At 42.1% G+C, this 19,422-nt stretch overlaps 1 protein-coding gene across 1 annotated transcript in view; it reads left to right on the forward strand.

Moving 5' to 3' along the window:
• The window catches only part of SMPD3 (sphingomyelin phosphodiesterase 3), a 101,735-nt gene that overhangs the window by 77,623 nt on the left and 4,690 nt on the right, over positions 1-19,422 (forward strand). The window contains exons 3-7 of the mRNA XM_068202783.1: positions 2,984-3,059; positions 9,532-9,687; positions 13,750-13,839; positions 14,664-14,727; positions 18,586-18,748. Of these exons, the coding sequence (XP_068058884.1) occupies positions 2,984-3,059; positions 9,532-9,687; positions 13,750-13,839; positions 14,664-14,727; positions 18,586-18,748 (549 nt within the window). The remainder of the gene's footprint in view (positions 1-2,983; positions 3,060-9,531; positions 9,688-13,749; positions 13,840-14,663; positions 14,728-18,585; positions 18,749-19,422) is intronic.

Below are 19,422 nucleotides of genomic sequence, written 5' to 3' on the forward strand. Positions count from 1 at the left end.
TGCATATATTTTCTTTGTAAATGTGACTGTAGGTATTTCTTCTGTGTTAAGCAGCTAAAATGATATTTGTGAAGTGCTGACTTGGCGTGGTGGAAGCAGAGCCTTGCTGCCAAGGTCCACGTCGGAGGCTGAGCTGAAGGCTCAGCGTTGTCCTCCTGCCACGTCGCTGCCCCGGCCCAGTCAGCACCATCCAACACAGCCTGGAAAATGCAACATCTGAAATAGCTCCTGGCCACACAAAAGAATGTTTTCATGTAGAATTATAGGGCTGGTAGTATTTCAGAGGTCAAGCAGGTTTCCTGTCTGCACAGCCCACAGTCCTTGTCCATCTGTGAAATACCAAATTAGACTGAATAAACAGACTTTTCTTACTATTTTACCTCAGATTGTATTTAATACAGTAATGCCTCTCCTGTAGCTGGGAATTGACTAGGAGGATGCAAGGGTATTTATTTACTCTTCTAGTATCTGTCACAAATATTTGCCTCCATTATGATTATACACCAAATATACTCAATTTAGTGGTTACCATCAGTACTGTATCTCAAAAGAAACTACAAGCCCCTAAAAATCACAAAAGCTGGGGGAAATGTGAAATCTGGGAGACAAACTGCTTTGGATGCACTTCCATGCTGGCACTTTCCAAGGAAATTCTAATTATGTTAATGTCTTCAGCTCTTGCTTTTGAGCTTTCTTTTTTAATTAGCAGAGTGTTTATGGAAGCCCCTCTCTGCTCCCCGTGGGACTGTGTGTGCCAGCAGAGCCCTGGGGCACCGTCCCCGTGGGCATTGCTGTGCTCAGCCCCTCCACACAGCACAGCCAGGCTTCATCCTGGGCCATTTCTTACAGTTCTGGGAGAGCAGAAGATCCTGGGTCCATCTCAGCACAGATGAGCACACAGGCACACTGCACAATACACATTTATTCATGATTAATGGCAATTAGTATCATCCTATGCACAAGTTGGCTGAGGAGCACAGGGCCTTCTCAGGCACTCCATTAAGGCTGCACAGGAAATTCTAAAGCCAGTTTGAGCTCTTTTTCTCAGCTGGGCTATAATTTATGTTTGTGTGTTCAGCTTTTACAATTAAACGTTTTCTGCTTTTTTAATAGAAACACTGGAATGATTCCATCTTATTTAGACAATAAGGGGATTGATTATAAGGAGCACATTCCTGCTCTACGGCAGAACTCTTTATGTGCAGTATTCTTCTTCCAGAGTGGTGATGTTGAGAGTTGTGTGACATCCACACTTGTCCTCTGCTGCAGGAAAACACTGCACATTTGCAAAAAAGTGGAGACTTCTTATAGTTTAGGGGGGTTTTAATAGCATTGAAGAGAAACCCTGATTTTGAATTACTAAGTTTGGAAGATATGGTTCATTCACATGCCTGTCCTAGACAGCAGAGGAAATAAACTGTTTTCCAGTTTTCTACTGGAATGGTTTGTGTTGCATAGAAGGTTGGGGAGAAAGCTCCTTATGATTCAGCAGTGAGGCTGAGATGTGCAGGCAGGAGGGAGAGGTGTGCGCAGTGCAGCTCCTGCAGCAGTGCCTGACAGCCATCCAGCACAGCTGCCCATCCTCTGGGACTGGCAATCTTGGGAGTTCAAGAGAATCTCCTCCTCTGGGGTGGAGGCACCAGTGATTGCCTGTGTTTGCCTTGACTGCCTCTGCCTCCCCGAAGCAGCTTAGCTGAATGGGAACAGCAATAAGAACACCATCAATATCCATTTGTAAAACTGTCTAAAAAACAGACTAAGGACAGAATAATGCCAGTTGTTTATTACCTACTCCCCTGGCTGGCACAAACCCTCAAAGTTAACAAGGCATTGTTAAGTACAAATGACTTCTAAATTCACTTACTGCAAAGCTGCCTTTTCAGTTATAAAATATATCAGCTGGTTCTTGAATAGCTGAAAAGCAAGAAAACCAACCAAGCTGACAAAATTGTGTCCCTATGAAATGGAGCTCTGCTTGTTATTTAGAGGTGTCAGATAAAATTTGAGCCTAGCCTTGTGAAGTAGAGTCATATGTGGTGGTGTTTTCAGAGCCCTGGGTACAACTTTCCTCTGTGGGCATTTTCTTTTATTCATGCAGTGATGCCACATAAACTGTCAACAAGAAAACCATAGACTCAAACTAGTTTCTTGCTACAATCCAAAATTTATCCACTTATCACTGGGAATTCTGATTTAGAGCTAAGTCCTGAATTGCCAAAATTCTCAATATAGTTGAAAACCTAAACCAGAACTTGATTTTAAGTTGCTTGTGTGTCTACCTGCAAGTACATTTTTAAAGGATTGTAGCTTAAGATATAGATGAGGAATTATATTACATTCCAGCTTCCCTGGAAGCCCTTCCTCTTCTGTGTGTAAGAACAGGATTCCACGCAGTGTTTTTTGTCTGCTTGACAAGTATGGGGGCTGCTGCTGTGAGCTAGAGGATGCAAACACTGCTGAGGCACACCAAGGCCCCAAAACCTTTGCAGAAGAATGTAAAAAATCCATCAAAATCCAAAACTTACTGTGGAATGGAGAAAACATGATCAAACCCAATATTTATTTAATATTTCATCCTTTTCCTTGGCATTTTTCCTTTTACATTCCAGTCATACACAGGCAGCAAGAACCAGGCTGCTGGTAATACTGGCTTATAAGGCACTTGAGTGGTGGGCCTGAATTGTGCACAGGAATGAAAGCTGGGACAGGGAACCAGTGGGACTGCAAAGACAGGAGAAAGTAACATTTTTTTATGTGTTGCAGATCAAAATCAAAACACTGAACATGGTGACGTGCAAAGGGTCAGTGTGCTGGCCACAAGCCCCACTAAGATCAGTAAGCCTCAGTGTGTGTCTCTGGTAGTTTTTCTGGTTTCAAATTAGAGCTGTCTGGAAAAAATGGTAAAAAAGGCTGCACAGATGGGCTTGGAAGCAGAGTTGTATGAGCTCTTCCATTAATCACCTTTTTATTTCTTCCCTTCCAGGTGCAAGTGGGAAGTACACCTCAGGACCAAAGAATTGTGGGATACATTTCCTGCACTCACTTGCAAGCTATTGCAGGTACTGTCCTAAGATTCATATCTTTGTCACTATTTTCAGGCCTGTGGTGGTAATTTTGTGCACAGGAGCAATAGTGCAAAGAAGGGTAGACAAGTATCCCCAACCCATCACATCTTCAGTCTCAGAGAAATTATTATGGGGCACAAAGAAAAACTGTCCCTTGGGAACTTCTCTTTGCTCCCTCTTAATCAAATACTGGTGTTTTAGAAATACATTACTATCATTGTTACTCAACAGCATTTAACAACCCATACTGTGAGTATCAGTATATAAAAAAAATTTCTTTGTACATAACTGGGGGATAATCAGAAGTTACATGTTGGGGCAGTAATTCTAGCTGCTGATTTCTGGTGGAAAAAGCCAACATTCTGTGTCTTTTGACCTGCAAACTTCATCCACCTCCAAACTTCATTCATATCCAAACTGGGGGATAATCAGAAGTTACATGTTGGGACAGTAATTCTAGCTGCTGATTTCTGGTGGAAAAAGCCAACATTCTGTGTCTTTTGACCTGCAAACTTCATCCATAAATGACTAGCAAGTTAATATACTCACTGGAAAATTCTCTTGGTCATATGTTTAAAAGCAGCTCTGAACTTTGAGTAGGTGCAGTTATAAAAACCAAATCTACAGACCTTTACTTTGAGTATGATCAGCATTTTATTTAGCCAGAGCATTGGATGCCCTTCCTTCATTTAATGTGGCTGTGATTCTTGTGCTGCTGGGAGCAGGACAGCCCTGTCAGAGTGGCTGCTGCCAGCCCATGTGCTGGGACCCAGGCGAGCCAGGGCTGCAGGCGCTGCCGGAGCTGCGAACCCGTGTGCTGAGCACGTGGGGCTGCTCTGCCTCCATCCCTGCCTCGGCCACACACGGCCCTGGGAGCAAAACTGCCGGGCCTCAAGTCCATTAGAGACACTGGATGGTTCTGAAAAAGATTCATGATTTTTTCAGCTACTTTTTAACAATGTAACATCCTTCTCTGCTTTTCTATTTTTAACTTACGGTAATGTACTGTGAGATTGCTGAGATTTATTGCTGTTCCAGTTTAGTTTAGGTTTTTGGGTTTTGTTTCTAGTTTTCAGTCCTGTTCCTTTTTACTACCTAGTCCTGTATTCTCAGTTAGTCATTGATAACAACATTGTGAAATCCCTAAAATATTAAAGGGGAAGAGGGGGGAGGGAAGAAGAAAGGGAAAGTAATGTTCTATTTTCAAAGTCAACCTAAAGTTTGTTCAAGGGTAAGACACAACATTTTATTTTCCTGCTTTGTATTTTTAGGCTTATCTGGTTCAAACTACATTCAACTAGAGCAGACAATGATTTAAGAGTCTGTCCCTAGATATATCGTATTTGTTTATGTAATGAAATGGAAAACTAAAATTCGTAAGTTCGGCAGAGCTGTGCTTTCTGATTTGCATCATTTGATTCACAACATTCATGCATTAAACAAATTATCACAAATTATCCAAAACCCCAGTTTAACGATGTAAAGATGTGTACCTATAAAAACAAGCAGTGTTTAAAAGGTCAGCCATTTAAATCATCTTGTCACACGTGGCTGAGTGCAAGCTGGTTTCCCTTCTAGGATACGTAAACTTACACTTGACAGTTGTGATACTTACATAAGTATAAAGTGAAATGATCCAACTGCTAACGATCAGAGACCAGCTACTAATGCTTTTCTCAAGGCATGTGCTGGCTCAACTCTGCTCTGAGCAATTAATATTTGTTCAGACCTGACCCTCAACTTTTTCAAGAAACTTTAGAATTAGATGTAGCTTTTCCTCTCAGGTCTCTGCCTGGTACTGGTTGCTGCTATGAAGAAGCTCTTTATTTCCATTGTGGAAATAGCTGCATTTCAGTGATAAATGAAAGGATCCTTTAATGAGATTTGATGTAATTATTTTGCAGGGCTGTTAATTTTACATGGCTCTTTTATGTCTGTTGATTAGTCAGTGATTAATGTTCTGGACAGGTTTTGCTGCCTTGAATCCACCCACATCCCGAGTCCCGTTGAGTCACGGCTCTCAGACACCCCACCAAGCCATCAGTACAGAGTTAGCCTCAAGCTACTCCAGCCCCAGCTGAAGTGATGTAGCCTGCTGGATGCTAGCTCATAACCTGCTCACATTCCTGTTCTGCATGTAGTGAGAATGTAGCCACTGGCAGCCCAGCTGCTGGGAACCCACACTTCTCTAGCCCCTGTTTCAGGCTCCCAAGCCTACACAGAGCTGAAGCAAAACTGAGAAAGCTCTCAGTGTTTGAAACTGTGGTGGTGCAATTAGGAGTAGCTCCAGTGCTGAGCATCCTTTGGCAGTGATTCCACAGCTGTTGCTGAAGTAGCAGAGCCTGTGTGTCCCCAGCAGGGCAGCCTGTCCTTCCCCTCCTCTCAGCCGTGCTACCCCAGCTGTTGTAGGCTGTGCTGTACTTGGCTGGGGGCCTGACCCAGCTGAGAAGGAGCCCAGCAGAATAAAAGGGGACTTTGAGTTTTGTCCTTACTTTGGTTTATTTTATTTCCTCAGTCTACCCTGGATTAAAAGTGTTACAGGTGCAGGGGTCTGCACACAGTCAGGTGTGACACAGCCTGGTTCACAGTGAGCTGAAGCCTTTGATTTGTGACTTGGAAACTATTTTTCCTTGTGATTAGGCTTTACATCCTACACTTTGCAAGTTTTTTTTGCTTTTGGTCCCCAGGTTCCCTGCCAATATATGCCATACTGCACTGCCTCCACTAGGTCTTTTAATTTCCTGTGACTAGGCCTGTATGTGCTTTGTCCCACAACCACAGTGCTCCTTCCAATGTCTTTCAGAATAGGATAGAACAGTCAGTGTATAATTCTTGCCTGAGTTCTAACTGAAGCCAGGGTTTCACTCAAGTGTTTCCAAAGTGAATGGAAAGGGCAAGTATGATTATTCTACAATGAACAAAGGTGAAGTATGTATTTATGCTGGCTGAAGTTTCCCATATTACCCTTTCATCCTTCTACAAAATTTGAAGCTGAAAGGAGCTTTCAGAGAATTCAGAAATGCTGGCTGCAGGAACCTGTCACGACGCAATTATGTGCATTTTTCTAGGCCAGTTACTGAAGAAAATAGTGCAGAGCAATTAGCACAAATCTGTATTCTTTGGCTAATCCCTGGTGGCAGTCAGACCACTGATTCTGAATGTTTAAGAAGTTGAACCTTTGCTGGGAGTTACTACCTAGTTCTCTTCTGTTAGCATTTACTGAACTGTCTGTTTCCCTGAGTGTGCTGGATGCAACTTTGGCTTCTCTTCTACTTGGGTGTCTGATGAGTTCACTTATCTTCATCTCCAAAGTTATTGATCATTGGGAGCTGCTAAGACTGGGGTCTGAGTTGTGACTTTTGCATGTGGATACATGCAATACCTGCTGGGAGCTGCAGTGAGCTGGATAATATAAATCTCAGAAAACAATTACATTCAAGTTGTTCATTAGAGGGATTCATTAGAGAGATCCCATCTTGTGTCCTGGAAGTGTAGCTGACTATATGCCCCTGCTCCCAGCAGTGCCCTGAAGAGCAATTACTTCTATGACCTCTGGTGGGGATAGTCAGGGATGCTGGGCTGTCAAAAGTCCACACTTGGCTAAAGACAGATGGAAGTCATGTTCCCAGAGCTCCGAGGTTTACCTATGAGCCCTGAGGTTAAAAGCTGTACAGGGCTGTTACAAAGGCTCAGCATCCTCAGAGAGAGGTGTATGTCACAATGCAGGTAGTGCTTCTCTAGTAACAGCAATGCATCTTATCAGACACAACATCATTTTGCCTGTGTGTCTCTTGTCATTCTCAAGATTCTTCTGTTAGAAAAATTTACCTTTTTGTGTTTCAGTTAAGTGGGTTTGCTGTATTTTTCATGCTGATCTGGGACAGGTTGCTGCCTGAGTTTTATGCCCATGTGGTAATGGGCCTGTTATTTTATTTCTCATTTGGTGAAGCCATACCAGATGGATAATTCACAGAAAATGAGTGAAACATCCCTGGCCATTCAGGAATGTAAAAGCACATCTTAAAAATGAAGCAATTTATGTAATTGGGACTTTATGGGGAATGAGATTTTACTGCATTCTTGTCAACAAGCACCATGCTTAAAAGTTCCTTATGAAGAAACAATGGCAGGTCAGAAAAAGTACAGCCTAGGGAGAGGAGACAGGAGAGGAAGATTCAGGTGCTGCAAAAGAAGGACAATCCATGAATTTGAATGAGCTTCACCAGGAAAGAGAAAGCTGGGACAGCTTCAGGAAAGAGAAAGCTCTTGTCCAAGTGTCCTCCTGATGGGAGGATGCAAGGAGCATGGAGGCAGCCTCTCCTCACTGGGACAAGAGGCACTGGGCACAGATGGAAATGCCATTTAAACACAGGAAAATGGTTTTTATTGCACAGATGACAAAGCTCCACAACAGGGTACCCAGGGGTTATGGAGCCTCCAACTATAGAGATTTTCAAAACCTGACTGGACATGGTCCTGAACAACCTGCTGTAGGTGATCCCTGCTTGGGCAGAAGGGATGGACTGGACGAGGACCCTTTCACAAGCTCACACATTCCATGAATCTGTAATTTCTCCCCTATCTTTAGCTAAGCAGGAAGGATCTGTTAGTCACGCACACCTTTTGTAGTGAGTGTCACCTGCTCCAGGCTCCATTTATTCCACATGACCTGTTTCCTGTGCTTTTGTTTAGCTCCATCTTCACTGCGAGGCTTTCTTGTGCTGTCATTGCAGGGCTTTCCCAAGCTGTGTGAGTAGGGTACAATGGGAACCTGAGGTACAAGTAATTAGAAACTGTAGGTTAAGGAATAGATCTGGGAAACACATCTGCTTTTATATTACAGCCCAGCTAGTAAAGGTTTGTGAGGAGTAACACAAACAGAAGAAATAAATCAGTTTCTTTGCTGTTGGAATTACCAGCCTGAAGAGATGAGTCAGTGTCAGAACCTACTACAAACCTTCTTTACCTAGTCATATTTTTTTCAATATATCTTTTAATTATTTAGCATCGTATCAAATAATCCTTGATTGAACATTTCTGATTCTGTTTATATTTAACTGTTGCTTTAACACCTGCCTGCTCGCCCCTACCCCGAGATGGTGTTGAAATTCCAACCTTTCACAGGGTAATAGTGGTAAGAAGGTGAAGCCCTAGTGGCTGGAGCCTGTGTGTGCTAATGCAGTGACAGTGCTAATGTTGCAGAGCTCACTTTTTAAGAGTCTCTAAAGAGTCCTGGTGACAGCGGCAGTTGAGATGAGTGATTAATAAACTGTGAGGGTGCAGACTTAAATATTCACCATCTCCACAGTGGCCTCTGAAAGAAGCTCTGGACATACATAACTAAGCAGGTTTTACAAAGTAGTAAATGATGTCAAAGTAAAATTCTACTCAGACTAAGTAATTTTGGGCTTGCTGCTTTTCCTTCTGATTCTGGCATTTGAAAACAAATCTTTTATTTTGAAGAAAAGTAATGTTCTTCTGACTTGATATATCTTTAAAAGTCTGAAACAAGCAAAATTGTAGCTGTTAACTCTAGGGACAGTGAAAAAGAAAAAAAAAAAACAAAAGGAAAGAAAATATGGTAAAGACTTGTTTCTAGAATGTATCTTTCTGCTCCTTTGTCCACATCAAAATGATTTGCTGTAATCATTGTAAGAGAGAGACAATAATAATTTCTTGTTAGACTTCATGTCACTTGATGTGCTTGAAGTTAAGTGTGGTTAGTTGCTGTAATTAAAGAGCTGGTTTGTGTGTCAGATGGTTCCATTTGGCAACCAATCAATCTCAACCCTTCCATGCAGAACAAGGCACATCCTGGTGTAACTCCCCAGAACTGGTGAAAAGAATCCTGTTCTTCATTTCTGGATTTCCGCCTACCTAAACTTGTTTCCAACACGTACCTTTAAAAATATGAAAAAATGCTTCCAGTTCAGGTATCCTCCTCTTGACAATAAATAGAACCCTTCCTCAGATGGACTACTACAGTATAAGTAAGCTGAATGTACCATTGATGTGTATTTACTATTTACACTCGGAAGCTATTCCTTTTTAAAAATTAGAAAGCAAAGCAAGATCAAGTGATTCACCCCAGAACATACTGACTAGTTCTGTCTGAAGTAGGATTTTAACTCTGAACTCCTGATTATAGATGTAGCGCAGCAGATTCTCCTATGACAAGAAACATCACTGTTTTGGGTGGCTGTCTGCAGCACAGGGAACTTGTCCTCTCCTTTCTTCAGACATGCCTGGTTCCAGAAGGAGATACTTAAAATCACCAAGAAGTGTGAGTCCTAATGGAGCTCCTAACAGGCTCAGCACTACGAGTGCACTTCTGGCCACACCATTTCTTATCCTGCAGCCTTTTTCTCAGGATGTCTGCCAATAGCTCAGCAACTCATATGTGGCTGAGTAACATTCTAACAGGAGGTCTTACTCCTTGTTTTGGTTGTTTGTTTGTTTGCTACAGGAGACACAACTGTTCGATGTGAGCAACTGGATATGCTTCAAGATTGGCTGTCTGAATTCAGAAAATCTACCTCCTCCTCCAGTACAGCCAATCCAGAGGAGCTGGTGGCTTTTGATGTACTCTGTGGAGATCTCAACTTTGATAACTGCTCCTCTGGTAAGACAAGGTTTGCATTTTCCTGGTGTCTACCAGTCCTGAAAAGGAATAGGAATGTTCTTGATCCCTGTGGGTTATAGCAGTATATGACTATATACTAAATTGTGACTGGCTTTGCTAGGAAAAACTTAATTGCTGCAGACACTTCTAAAATAGGTATGAGCTTTGAGTGTGAGCTACTCCCTTTGGCTCATCCCATGAGCTCTGTGGAATTATTAAGCATGATGGGTTTTAAGGCTCAAAGAGCAATAATTTGTGCCTTGTGGTAGCAATAATGAGGACAGATCCAGTGGTTTAGCTTTACTTGAATTAGGTAGACATTTACTGTTCAACAGTTTTAGTTACTGATCAGAGACATGTATGGGATTTTTGTGGAGAAAAAGTAGTAAATTCATGCAGTTAAAAATAATTTGGTAGTACATATATACAGACATAGAAGACTGCAGAGAGCATTCAACTTTGCTGAATCAGTCGTGGAAAAAAATTAACTGATGCTATGTACTTTTGAGGTTTTTTTAAAGAAATTTGTTTTTTTCTTTTAATTGGATGCTGAGGGTACTAGAAAAAGAAATCCACAAAACCATAATTAATGGGTGGTGAACTCACAGAGATGGAAGCTTTTTCCAAACATGAGTATTATGCTGTGTAACAGTTAAATTGCCAGTGTGGAGTGCAGAGTGTTGTGTCTCTGTATCCTTTGTGCCTCCCTGCTCTGTCCAGCCCAGCAGAGCTCCCTGCTGGGCTGGAGCTGGCACATGGCTCAGAGGCTGGGGCTGAGGAGCCACCACTGAAATTCTGCCACACAGAGAGCAGGGGCAGGCACAGGGAGGGGCTCATCCCAGGGACACTGCCCAGGGCAGCTCAGGCTGCTGCGTCCAAAGTGGGATCCAGCAATTCAGATCAGGGTTTGTGGAGGAACAGGTGGGCAACAACACCCGGGGATTCTGTAGCTTTTCTAAGACTCAGGTGACTGAGATAGAGAGCAACAACTGTACCAGAAGCAATTTTAACAAAAAGCATTGCCTGAGCTAAAACCCCCCCAGACTGTAATCTCATTACTCGTATCAGACACTTGAAATGGAGCATTTTAGCAAAGTTTGGTAGAAAAGACCACCAGCTCAAACCCCAGCCCTTCTGCCACTCGTTTCCAGCTCTTATGTACAAACAGTAAATCCAGCACAACTCAGGCTCCACAGTAAACTCGGAATGGTCCCAGTGCTGGCCCGTGCTCTCACTGGTGAGGGGAGCAGTGAGTGGCAGTGGCTACAGACAAACACTTCTTAGGGTGAAGAATAATGCAGCAGTGGTAGTGAGGTTTTGAGGGAACAGAGGAAGGAAATGGTCAAGAAGAGCTCTGAATCTGCCCAAGCTGCCACACAGGCCAAGGAGCAGCAGCAGTGCTGGGCAAGGCAGGCTGGGGACACAACCGGGCACATCTGCTGTGATCTGACCATTCACTTGCACTGGTGTTGGCTGCATGGAGTGGCCTGGAGGCAACGGTGTCCATCAAGGAAATAAACAAGCTGCTGCAAACCAAACTGGAGACCGCCCAGTCAGATCACAAATGGAGAGTGAATGGGCTCTGCAGCACGAGGAGAGAGAGATGGGAGTGAAGCTGTGAGGCAGAACATATGGTCAGGACTCTCCACCTGAGAAGTCTTGGCACTCTACCCAAGATCTTTCACAAGAAGCACAGACCATAATTAATGCAATTCTGAGCTGTCTTTTTAATGAAACAGCAAAAATAACAATTTGCTTTTGGAAATAATAGTTGTAAACATTGCAACTACTGCTAAAGAGGATTGAAAAACAGACTATAAAAATTAATTTTCATCTTTGCTGTCTCTGACACTTATTTACATTACCCTCCCCTTTAAAATGCACCCAGCCTGGAAACTGGAATTAAGCTGGCTATTTATTTTTCTTTATTTTCAGATTGCTTTCTTTCCATATGTACTAAGCAAGATTAATGCAATGTTTTAAAGTTCTCCCTTTTTACATTACTTATTGTTTTAGGGACATTTGCTAGCATTATAGGTTAATTGAGTATCTTAAGTTTTTTTAAAGCAATAATCAGCTTCCTGTAATTCTCTTTGTGATTTTCTGTATCCTTTCCCACTCCACAAACTGATGCAACAGCTAATTAATGTTTCAGTGAATATCAAGCTTCTATTCTTAGTTATAGTGACAGTACAGCTTTCAAAGATCTTTAGGTCCATGAATGACCTTATGCTTATGACAAATTTTCTACAACTCAGTTTTCCCCTCCAGCTTTACAGAACACTGTGGCAACATTTGTACAGGAATTCACACTTAGTGGGAATATTATCAGAAAGTTCCTTACTGTCATGTTGCTTTGGACTGACTTATGTAAAAGTCTATTATGATTTTAAACCTTTTAGTATAGGAAAAAAAGCCTTCCAATCAGATGGGCAAAGTTTTGTGTCATCACCTGTGACTTGTCATGGTCCCACTGTTGTAAATTAATATTTTTTAATCTATCTTGGTTTTGAGGGAGATTCTGTAGACGTATGATACAACAAGGGGAAACTTGGAGAAATGAAAAATGGCAAAGATTTAATGTTCTACTTTTCCATAAACAAACCAATTGGCTGCTCAGACCGAAAGAGCAATTCTCTGTGCTGCCCACGTGGCAGAACTTAGGGAGGGTCAGTCTTACAATCATCTGCTACAACTCCAGAATTCCCTGAAAAATTAGTTTTTCAATCTCCTTGCAGTTCTGAGCATGTTCTCAAGACTGAGAGCTAGCTGGAAAGATGTAATGAGACAAATGAACTGTCAGTCAGCTGTACTAAAGACTCTGAATAACAAAATGGCAAACGAGCTGACAGCTGTGAGCACAGCACTGCTTCACTCCAGCTTTTTGTTCAGCAGGGAAATCAGCAGCTCCTTCCTTGGCAAGACCAGCATTGTACACGAGGAGATTTGATGTGATCCTTGGTGCGTGAGCTGGGCTCTGTCTAAGAGACACAGCTCACAGTTCAGAGTTTTGTGTTGGATTTTATTTCCCATTTTCACACATGCTCTTGGCACAGACAGGGACAAATACAACAGCAGCAGCAGCAGCTCCAAACTCCGGTGAATATTCTCCCGAGAGAGCCTTCAAGTGTTGCTAAGATGGTTTAGCCTTGTAAAAGCTGTAAGTGCTGTGAGGAAGTTTTCAGGAGCTGTTTGCAGTTTCTTTGCCATTTAACAAAGGCAAATGTAGCCATTGGCACTTTCAGGTTCCAGTTTCTTTCTCAGCTATGGTGATTGTGTTGATAAGCAGCACACACAGAACTGGAACCTGCTGGTTTGCTCGGGGTCTGAAATGCTGCTGTGTGCAGTTTTGTGGGATTTCTTACCAAGTGATCCTAGGAGCTTGATGGGCTGTATGCTTTCAATGCAAGGAGCACTGTAGCAACTAGGAAGAATTCAATTTAAAGTTTGATAGTCATGCTGATTATGTTTAGAATGCCTTTAATGCTGTAGATAACATCCCAAGCAAATTATCAATTGCCTGTCCTTTCTCTGATCTGTCACAACTTGGAAAACATTCAGTCAGTGAATTCTTCTGGAGCAAAGAAAGCATAAGGTTTTATCTTCAAACTTACTGAGATGTGTAAATAAGCCCACAAGCAGGCATTTCCTTTGCCATTGGGAAGCCAGCCCAGCTCTCCTCTGGGTGTTCTATCTCAACAAGAGTTTTGTACTGTGTAAGCAAACAATGGCACTGGCAGAGGGAGGAGGTACACTGAAAAACTTTCACTTCAGCTTAGAGCTGAAAACTACCAAAAATATCTTCCACTGAAAAGACTTTGTAAGAAAGCATAGGAAAGCACTGTTAATGGCAAGCATTTGCTGGAATTTCTGACAGAGGCAAGATCCTGCTGTGCAGTAAAGCTGTGGCTGAAGTGACTCAAATCAAACCTGTGTATTTAGGATTCTCCTACTGAGGAAAAACGAGGGCTTGTGTTGCTCTTGTGGCAGAACACAGAGCTGTGCACATGTTCACAACCAGGAGCTGATGTGCCTTTTCCTGGGGTTGTTCTTTCCCTGCAGAGGACAAGCTGGAGCAACAGCATTCTCTGTTTACACACTACAAAGACCCGTGTCGAGTTGGTCCTGGGGAGGATAAGCCTTGGGCAATCGGTAAGACTTCTCCAGCTCTCAGTGCGGGAACACCTCCCTCCTGTCACCCACAGCCTGCTCTAAGCAGCAGCTGCTTCAGCTGACCAGCAGGAAGAGTTTGGTGGAGGACAAATATTTATAAGGGGTATTTCTATACCATAAATTGTATAGACTTTAACAATATCTTGTGGAATGATAATTAAGAACCAAACAGAGACCTTGAACTGCATTCCACATTCTAGAAGTCATGCATCAAGCTACTTGAGTGCCTTCCCCAAATATTCGACTTTTAAAATAATGTCTAGATTACTTGGAGGGGAAGGTAGCCAATTTATTGTTTCTGTACTTTGTGCATGCACTGAAAGCCTGCAGCTTCTGCTCAGAGTGTTCCATTTGGTGCTCAATAAATACTGTCAGTGAGGATGTAACAAAGCAAATCGACTCCATGAATTGGTAAGGTTTGTGTTATAAAAGATTTCCTGCAACTCTGAGATATTAATACCTGTTAAGACTCAGTTGAACTCACTGAAGTTTTAGAACAGGAATTAATACTTTCTCCAGAGGAGATTTAATAACTGAAGATACGAAAGTTAAGTAGAATTTTTTAATAATGAGGATTTACTCTGTGGTAGGAGAAAAACAAATTAGAGTCATGGGGGCTGAGAAGGTGGAAGTGTGGAGACATTTGCAAGGTGTCAGGTAGTAGGGAGGTCTGGAGAGAGAAGTGAACACACTGCTCTCAGAGCAGACCCCTCTCTCCCACACACCTGTGCCTCTGCCAGCTTCCCAAGAGCCACATCCCAGGAGCTATGCTGGGACACTCACATCTCCCTTTCTGTTCACAGGTACCCTGTTGGATCCTGAAGGATTATATGATGAAGAAGTGTGCACCCCAGATAACCTACAGAAGTATGCATTTCCTCACCTTTCCACACATTTTAGACAGTTCTGTAAAAAGCAAGTTCATTGCTTGCTGTTTAACATTTCAGATGTTCAGACTGACAGGTATTTTATGGACTGAAAACAAAACAAATAATAAATTTTTTACCCAGGTGTGTTTGAGGAAGAGGATAAAAGGGGCAGGAAAAGAGGCTTTCTCTAAGTCAAATAGGGTTGGCTTCAGTGGGTGGAAAGATGAGAGAGCTGCAGGCAGTGTCTCTTTGTCTCCAGAGCTGGTCCTACCTGGGCAGCTCCATAGCACAAGAAACTCCAAGCACTCCCAAAAAGAGCACATGGACAGCTTGTCTGAAAGTCTGTGCAGGCAGCCAGTTCTGAGGTCACAGCACTGCAATGGACAGCAAAAGGGAAATGTAGTTTTCCTCAAATAAAAACCCCACAAAGTTTAAAACACCACCCCCAGCCCAACAACTACTGAGTTACCCATTCACTGCAGAGTTCAATACACCTGAGAACACCAGCTCACAAATACAGAGAGGAACTAAACTGCACAGCAGACAAAACTAAAAATATGCCCAGCATCTTCCAGTGATACTAGTGCAGCATCACCTCTAAAGGGTGTTTGATATTGAGAAACAGGTGTCTGTGGTTTGAGCTAGGGGAGTTATGAGAAATACAAAAAAATCTTAATTAGCAGAAGTCTTAAGATAAATTTATTGAATAACTATTTGTTAAATAATATGCCAGTGGAGAGAAATTAATATGATTTGTACATTTTAGAGCAGCACTTAGTGAATGTGGCAATCCTTTTGTCACCTTCTCTACCATGAAGGCAAGTTTGCTGTGCTAAATAAATACCTCAGCATCATGACTAACTATAAAAGATGTTCTAACTATGCATTACCAAAATATACTACAGAAGTCAGTCCAGATGTTTCTGTTGACACACATAATGGAAGTGGTGCATTATAGGAAGTTGATGTAATTACTCACCAAGCACAGTATACTTCATGGCATAGATGGGCACTTGGTTGAATGTATTAAGTGAGGCCACACTCTGAAGTTGTCTTTCAGTTTTGAACAAATAATCTGAATTCTAGGCATCAGGTTTGGCTTCAGTTTACATCCAAAATAAAAAAAAATTACAGCAAATCCTGCTTTGCACATTTCAGAGATTAAAATTTTCCAGAAATTTCTATTCATCCATTAAAAACATAACTTCAGTACATGTGAAAGGGATTTCTGGAAAGCAAAAGTAAGGTAATTTGGCTCTACAATCAAGTTTGTTAATGCAAATCTGTATGTGGGTGTAACATTATATTTTATGCCTCCAAGAACAGGTTTGGAGAATTTAAAAAAAACCAAAACACCAAAACAAAACCTAACCCCCTTCATCCCCTAAGAAAACCAAACCAAACCAAACCAAACCAAACCAAACCAACCCTGTGTTTTAAAGTGGCCTCTTCAAACAATATGTCACAAAATTCCTTTTGGGATATTATGTTTAATTCCCTGAAGAGTTTACTTGTGTTCAGCAATTACATTCCACTGACAAATACATGACTGATTAAATAGGGAGCCATCAAACAATCAATAACAAATTAAGAATATTACTCTGCTACCTCTGGGCATGCACAGCACCTCTGGCTGTGACAACTGAAAAATAGTGCTGGGAACAGAATATACATAAAGCTTCTTGCCTGCTAAGGTGGCTTTCAATTTTCTGCAATGTGTTATAGTTCTTTTGCACTGATGAAATACCCTCTATGAGAATGTAATTTCCCCAGGCTCTTTCTGCAGCTCTGCAGGCAGACAGGGCTCTGCATGTGTGCATTCTGTGGAGGTGCTTACGTATTGGAGAGCCATGGTTTCCATGAGAGGCCGAGGGAGCCTGTCCTGCTGTCTCTGCAAAGGGCTGGCAAACAGGGAATTTGCAAGGAAATTCCAAGACATTTAAAGCAATTAATGGAATCTGGGCTTTAAAGACCTTTGAATGTTAAATAGCACAGTGGCTGTGGGGCACTGTCTAGCTAATAAATATTGTTCATATACACAGCAAAGCAGAGTACTGCCTAGAATTGATCCATTCTCAAATTTTTCCGTAATAAACCTTGATAAAGCTTTACAGACATTTAAATTGGCAATGTCAGCTATCCCAAGAATTATTTCTTCATCAGCACTCTTCTCTGGTTTATAAATAAAATTAAGTATTTCACATTACTAAAATAAATAGGCCATAAAAGCAGCAGAACAACTCGTTCTTAGCTATGTCTTCTGTGTTAAGCACAGTGTACTTGAAACATCAAACTAGAACAACAGACTTAGTACAAATAAAGAGCAAGTCATTTACAATTATCAAACAATTAATTAGCTAGATGTAACAACCTGGGCCCTGCCACAGTCCTGGAATCCACACAAGCTTCTGCTCAGAAAGGCTTCAAGAAACACACACAAATAATCCCATCTCACAGAGATGATTGTCATCTTTGAGTTAAGCACTGGAATAAGCCAGTTATATCTCTGAACCCTGACCAGAGGCAGGCCTAGGAAAGCACATTCCAGCACAGCTAGGAAAAAATTTAAATGCAGTTTTTTCCAGTCTCCTCTGCTGGACAGGGACTCACAGTTCCGGGCTAAAAGCTTCAATACCAGTGAGAAAAGTCTTCCTTAGCTCAGGTGCTCCTGGTCAGAACGAGAGCTGGTCCCTCGAGGTTTGGGATGAAGGAGTTTTGCTTTATGGCTCCCTTGCAGTCACTGCTCTTGGTGCTCCTTCTCTGCAGCTGGGTCAGCAGCACACAAGCCACCAACACAGGCAAGGGGCTTTCACACTCCAGCTCTGGGGCATTTGGGACTGAAACCCTGTCAGGGAAAAACAAAGTTCCAATTATTTCATTCTCCTTTTCTTTGTATCATATGAATCAAGACAGTTATTCTGATAAAATTGGTTTAGTTGTGCTCAGTCATGATTAGAAATGTTCCCTCAAATTGTCAGGGTTTAACTGCCAGCACGGCTGAGCCACCTGTCCTGTTCTTGTGTCGACTTCCCGGAGAGACAAACAGCAAACCCCTGTGCACAGAGAGGTGCAAGTTCTCAGCAGCAGCACATGCATGCACATTTACAATTTGCTTCCCTCATGTATTTGAAATTAATATTTCCCTTCAATCAGCACTTGTGAAGTTAAGTGAATACCCAGCACTCACAGACTTTTTAAAAGACATAACTGATGTTGAAACAAATTCATGTCTTAAATTAATGCAAATAAGATTTTTTTTCAGTAGTGCTGCAGAGCTAATCAGCAGTTTCTTCTATTTTGTTACTTAATTAGCTTTGCCAAATATAAATACAATTTTTGAAAGAGGTCAGTACCATCAAAGAACTTGCTTCCTTGAACCTAGAAAAACAATCTAAGGAAGCGAATCATTTGCAAGAGCTCTTTGGAGAATCAAACTGGGGTGCAGACAATCAGTTAATTTAATATGAGTTATTATTAAAACAAAGCAGCACATAAAAGAAAGTTTACTTTTACAAACTGATTACAGTAAGCTCTAAGAACCTTCAATACCTCCCTAAGTCCAAAGGGGGTTTAAGAAAAGTTCTGATCAAATGACTACATGGTCAGTTTTGTCACTGTTATCTGCTGCAGCACATCAAATGCACCTCAAACACACCAATTGACCCAAACGTTGAGATTATAACACTTCTGAGACCTAATCAGCTGTAGCCAATGCTGAGTCCCCTCTGCCACCAGTCAGGTCCTTCCAAAATCCTTACCAGGGATCTGGAGAGAACCCTGGGTAATGCGTCAAGAGCCAGGATGAGCAAACATTTAAACATGAAAACTTGCTTTGTTTGTTTTTTTAATGAAATAGGGTGCTGGAAAGTGAAGAAGGAAGGAAAGGATACTTAGTCTATCCCACCAGCAAGAACCATGGTTCCAGTCAGAAGGGGAGGAAGGCATCACTGAAGGGAAATGGGAGGAGGATCGACTATATGCTCTATACAGAAGAAGGTCTCTACCTGGAATGGAAAGTGGTGAGTTTAGGAGTTGCCAAAAAGGCTGTAACTTGCACAACTTCTCTGAATGGCACTGCAGCCTGTTCTGCTTGGATTAACACCCATACTCCTGGGAGGACCTGCTGCTTTGCTATTTTCCCCTTCTGCATGCAGGTACCATGTTTGTAAAGCTACTACATAAAAAAGCTGAGTTTGAGGATTCCAGCAGCAGCACTGAAAGATGTACTGCTCTTCTAAAACAACCAACCAACCTTGATTTCACTCCTTTTAAACTTTTGCCTAGCTGTTTTGCCTGATGCTTTTCCTGTGCCTGCAGTCTGAATATTTTTTAAGGTTTCCAAGTGTCTGGACATTCTTTTGTGCCTATATAAACCTAAGTTACAACTCTGCAGTATGTAGGCAGAAGCTAACATGAGGGAGTACCCAGAGAGAAAACTTGTAGGGTGCAATCTGCTTCCTAATGTAGGGCCTTGCCTTGTACAGAGCTCCATGATGAAAACAAGGAGCTCATTCACATCTCTACTTATCATACCCTGCACATGGATCACCTACTGCAGCACTGCAGATGAGTCTGTCTGGAACAGAGATGTTACTGTAAATGGAAAGAGAAGGTGCAACAGATTTCATCCAGATCAGCTCAGCTGCGTGCTACCAGTGGCTCACCTCATCCTCTGCAGCACACTGCCGTGCCC

The sequence above is a fragment of the Anomalospiza imberbis genome, chromosome 12 (assembly GCF_031753505.1).
Source record: "Anomalospiza imberbis isolate Cuckoo-Finch-1a 21T00152 chromosome 12, ASM3175350v1, whole genome shotgun sequence".
NCBI classification, from domain to species: domain Eukaryota; kingdom Metazoa; phylum Chordata; class Aves; order Passeriformes; family Viduidae; genus Anomalospiza; species Anomalospiza imberbis.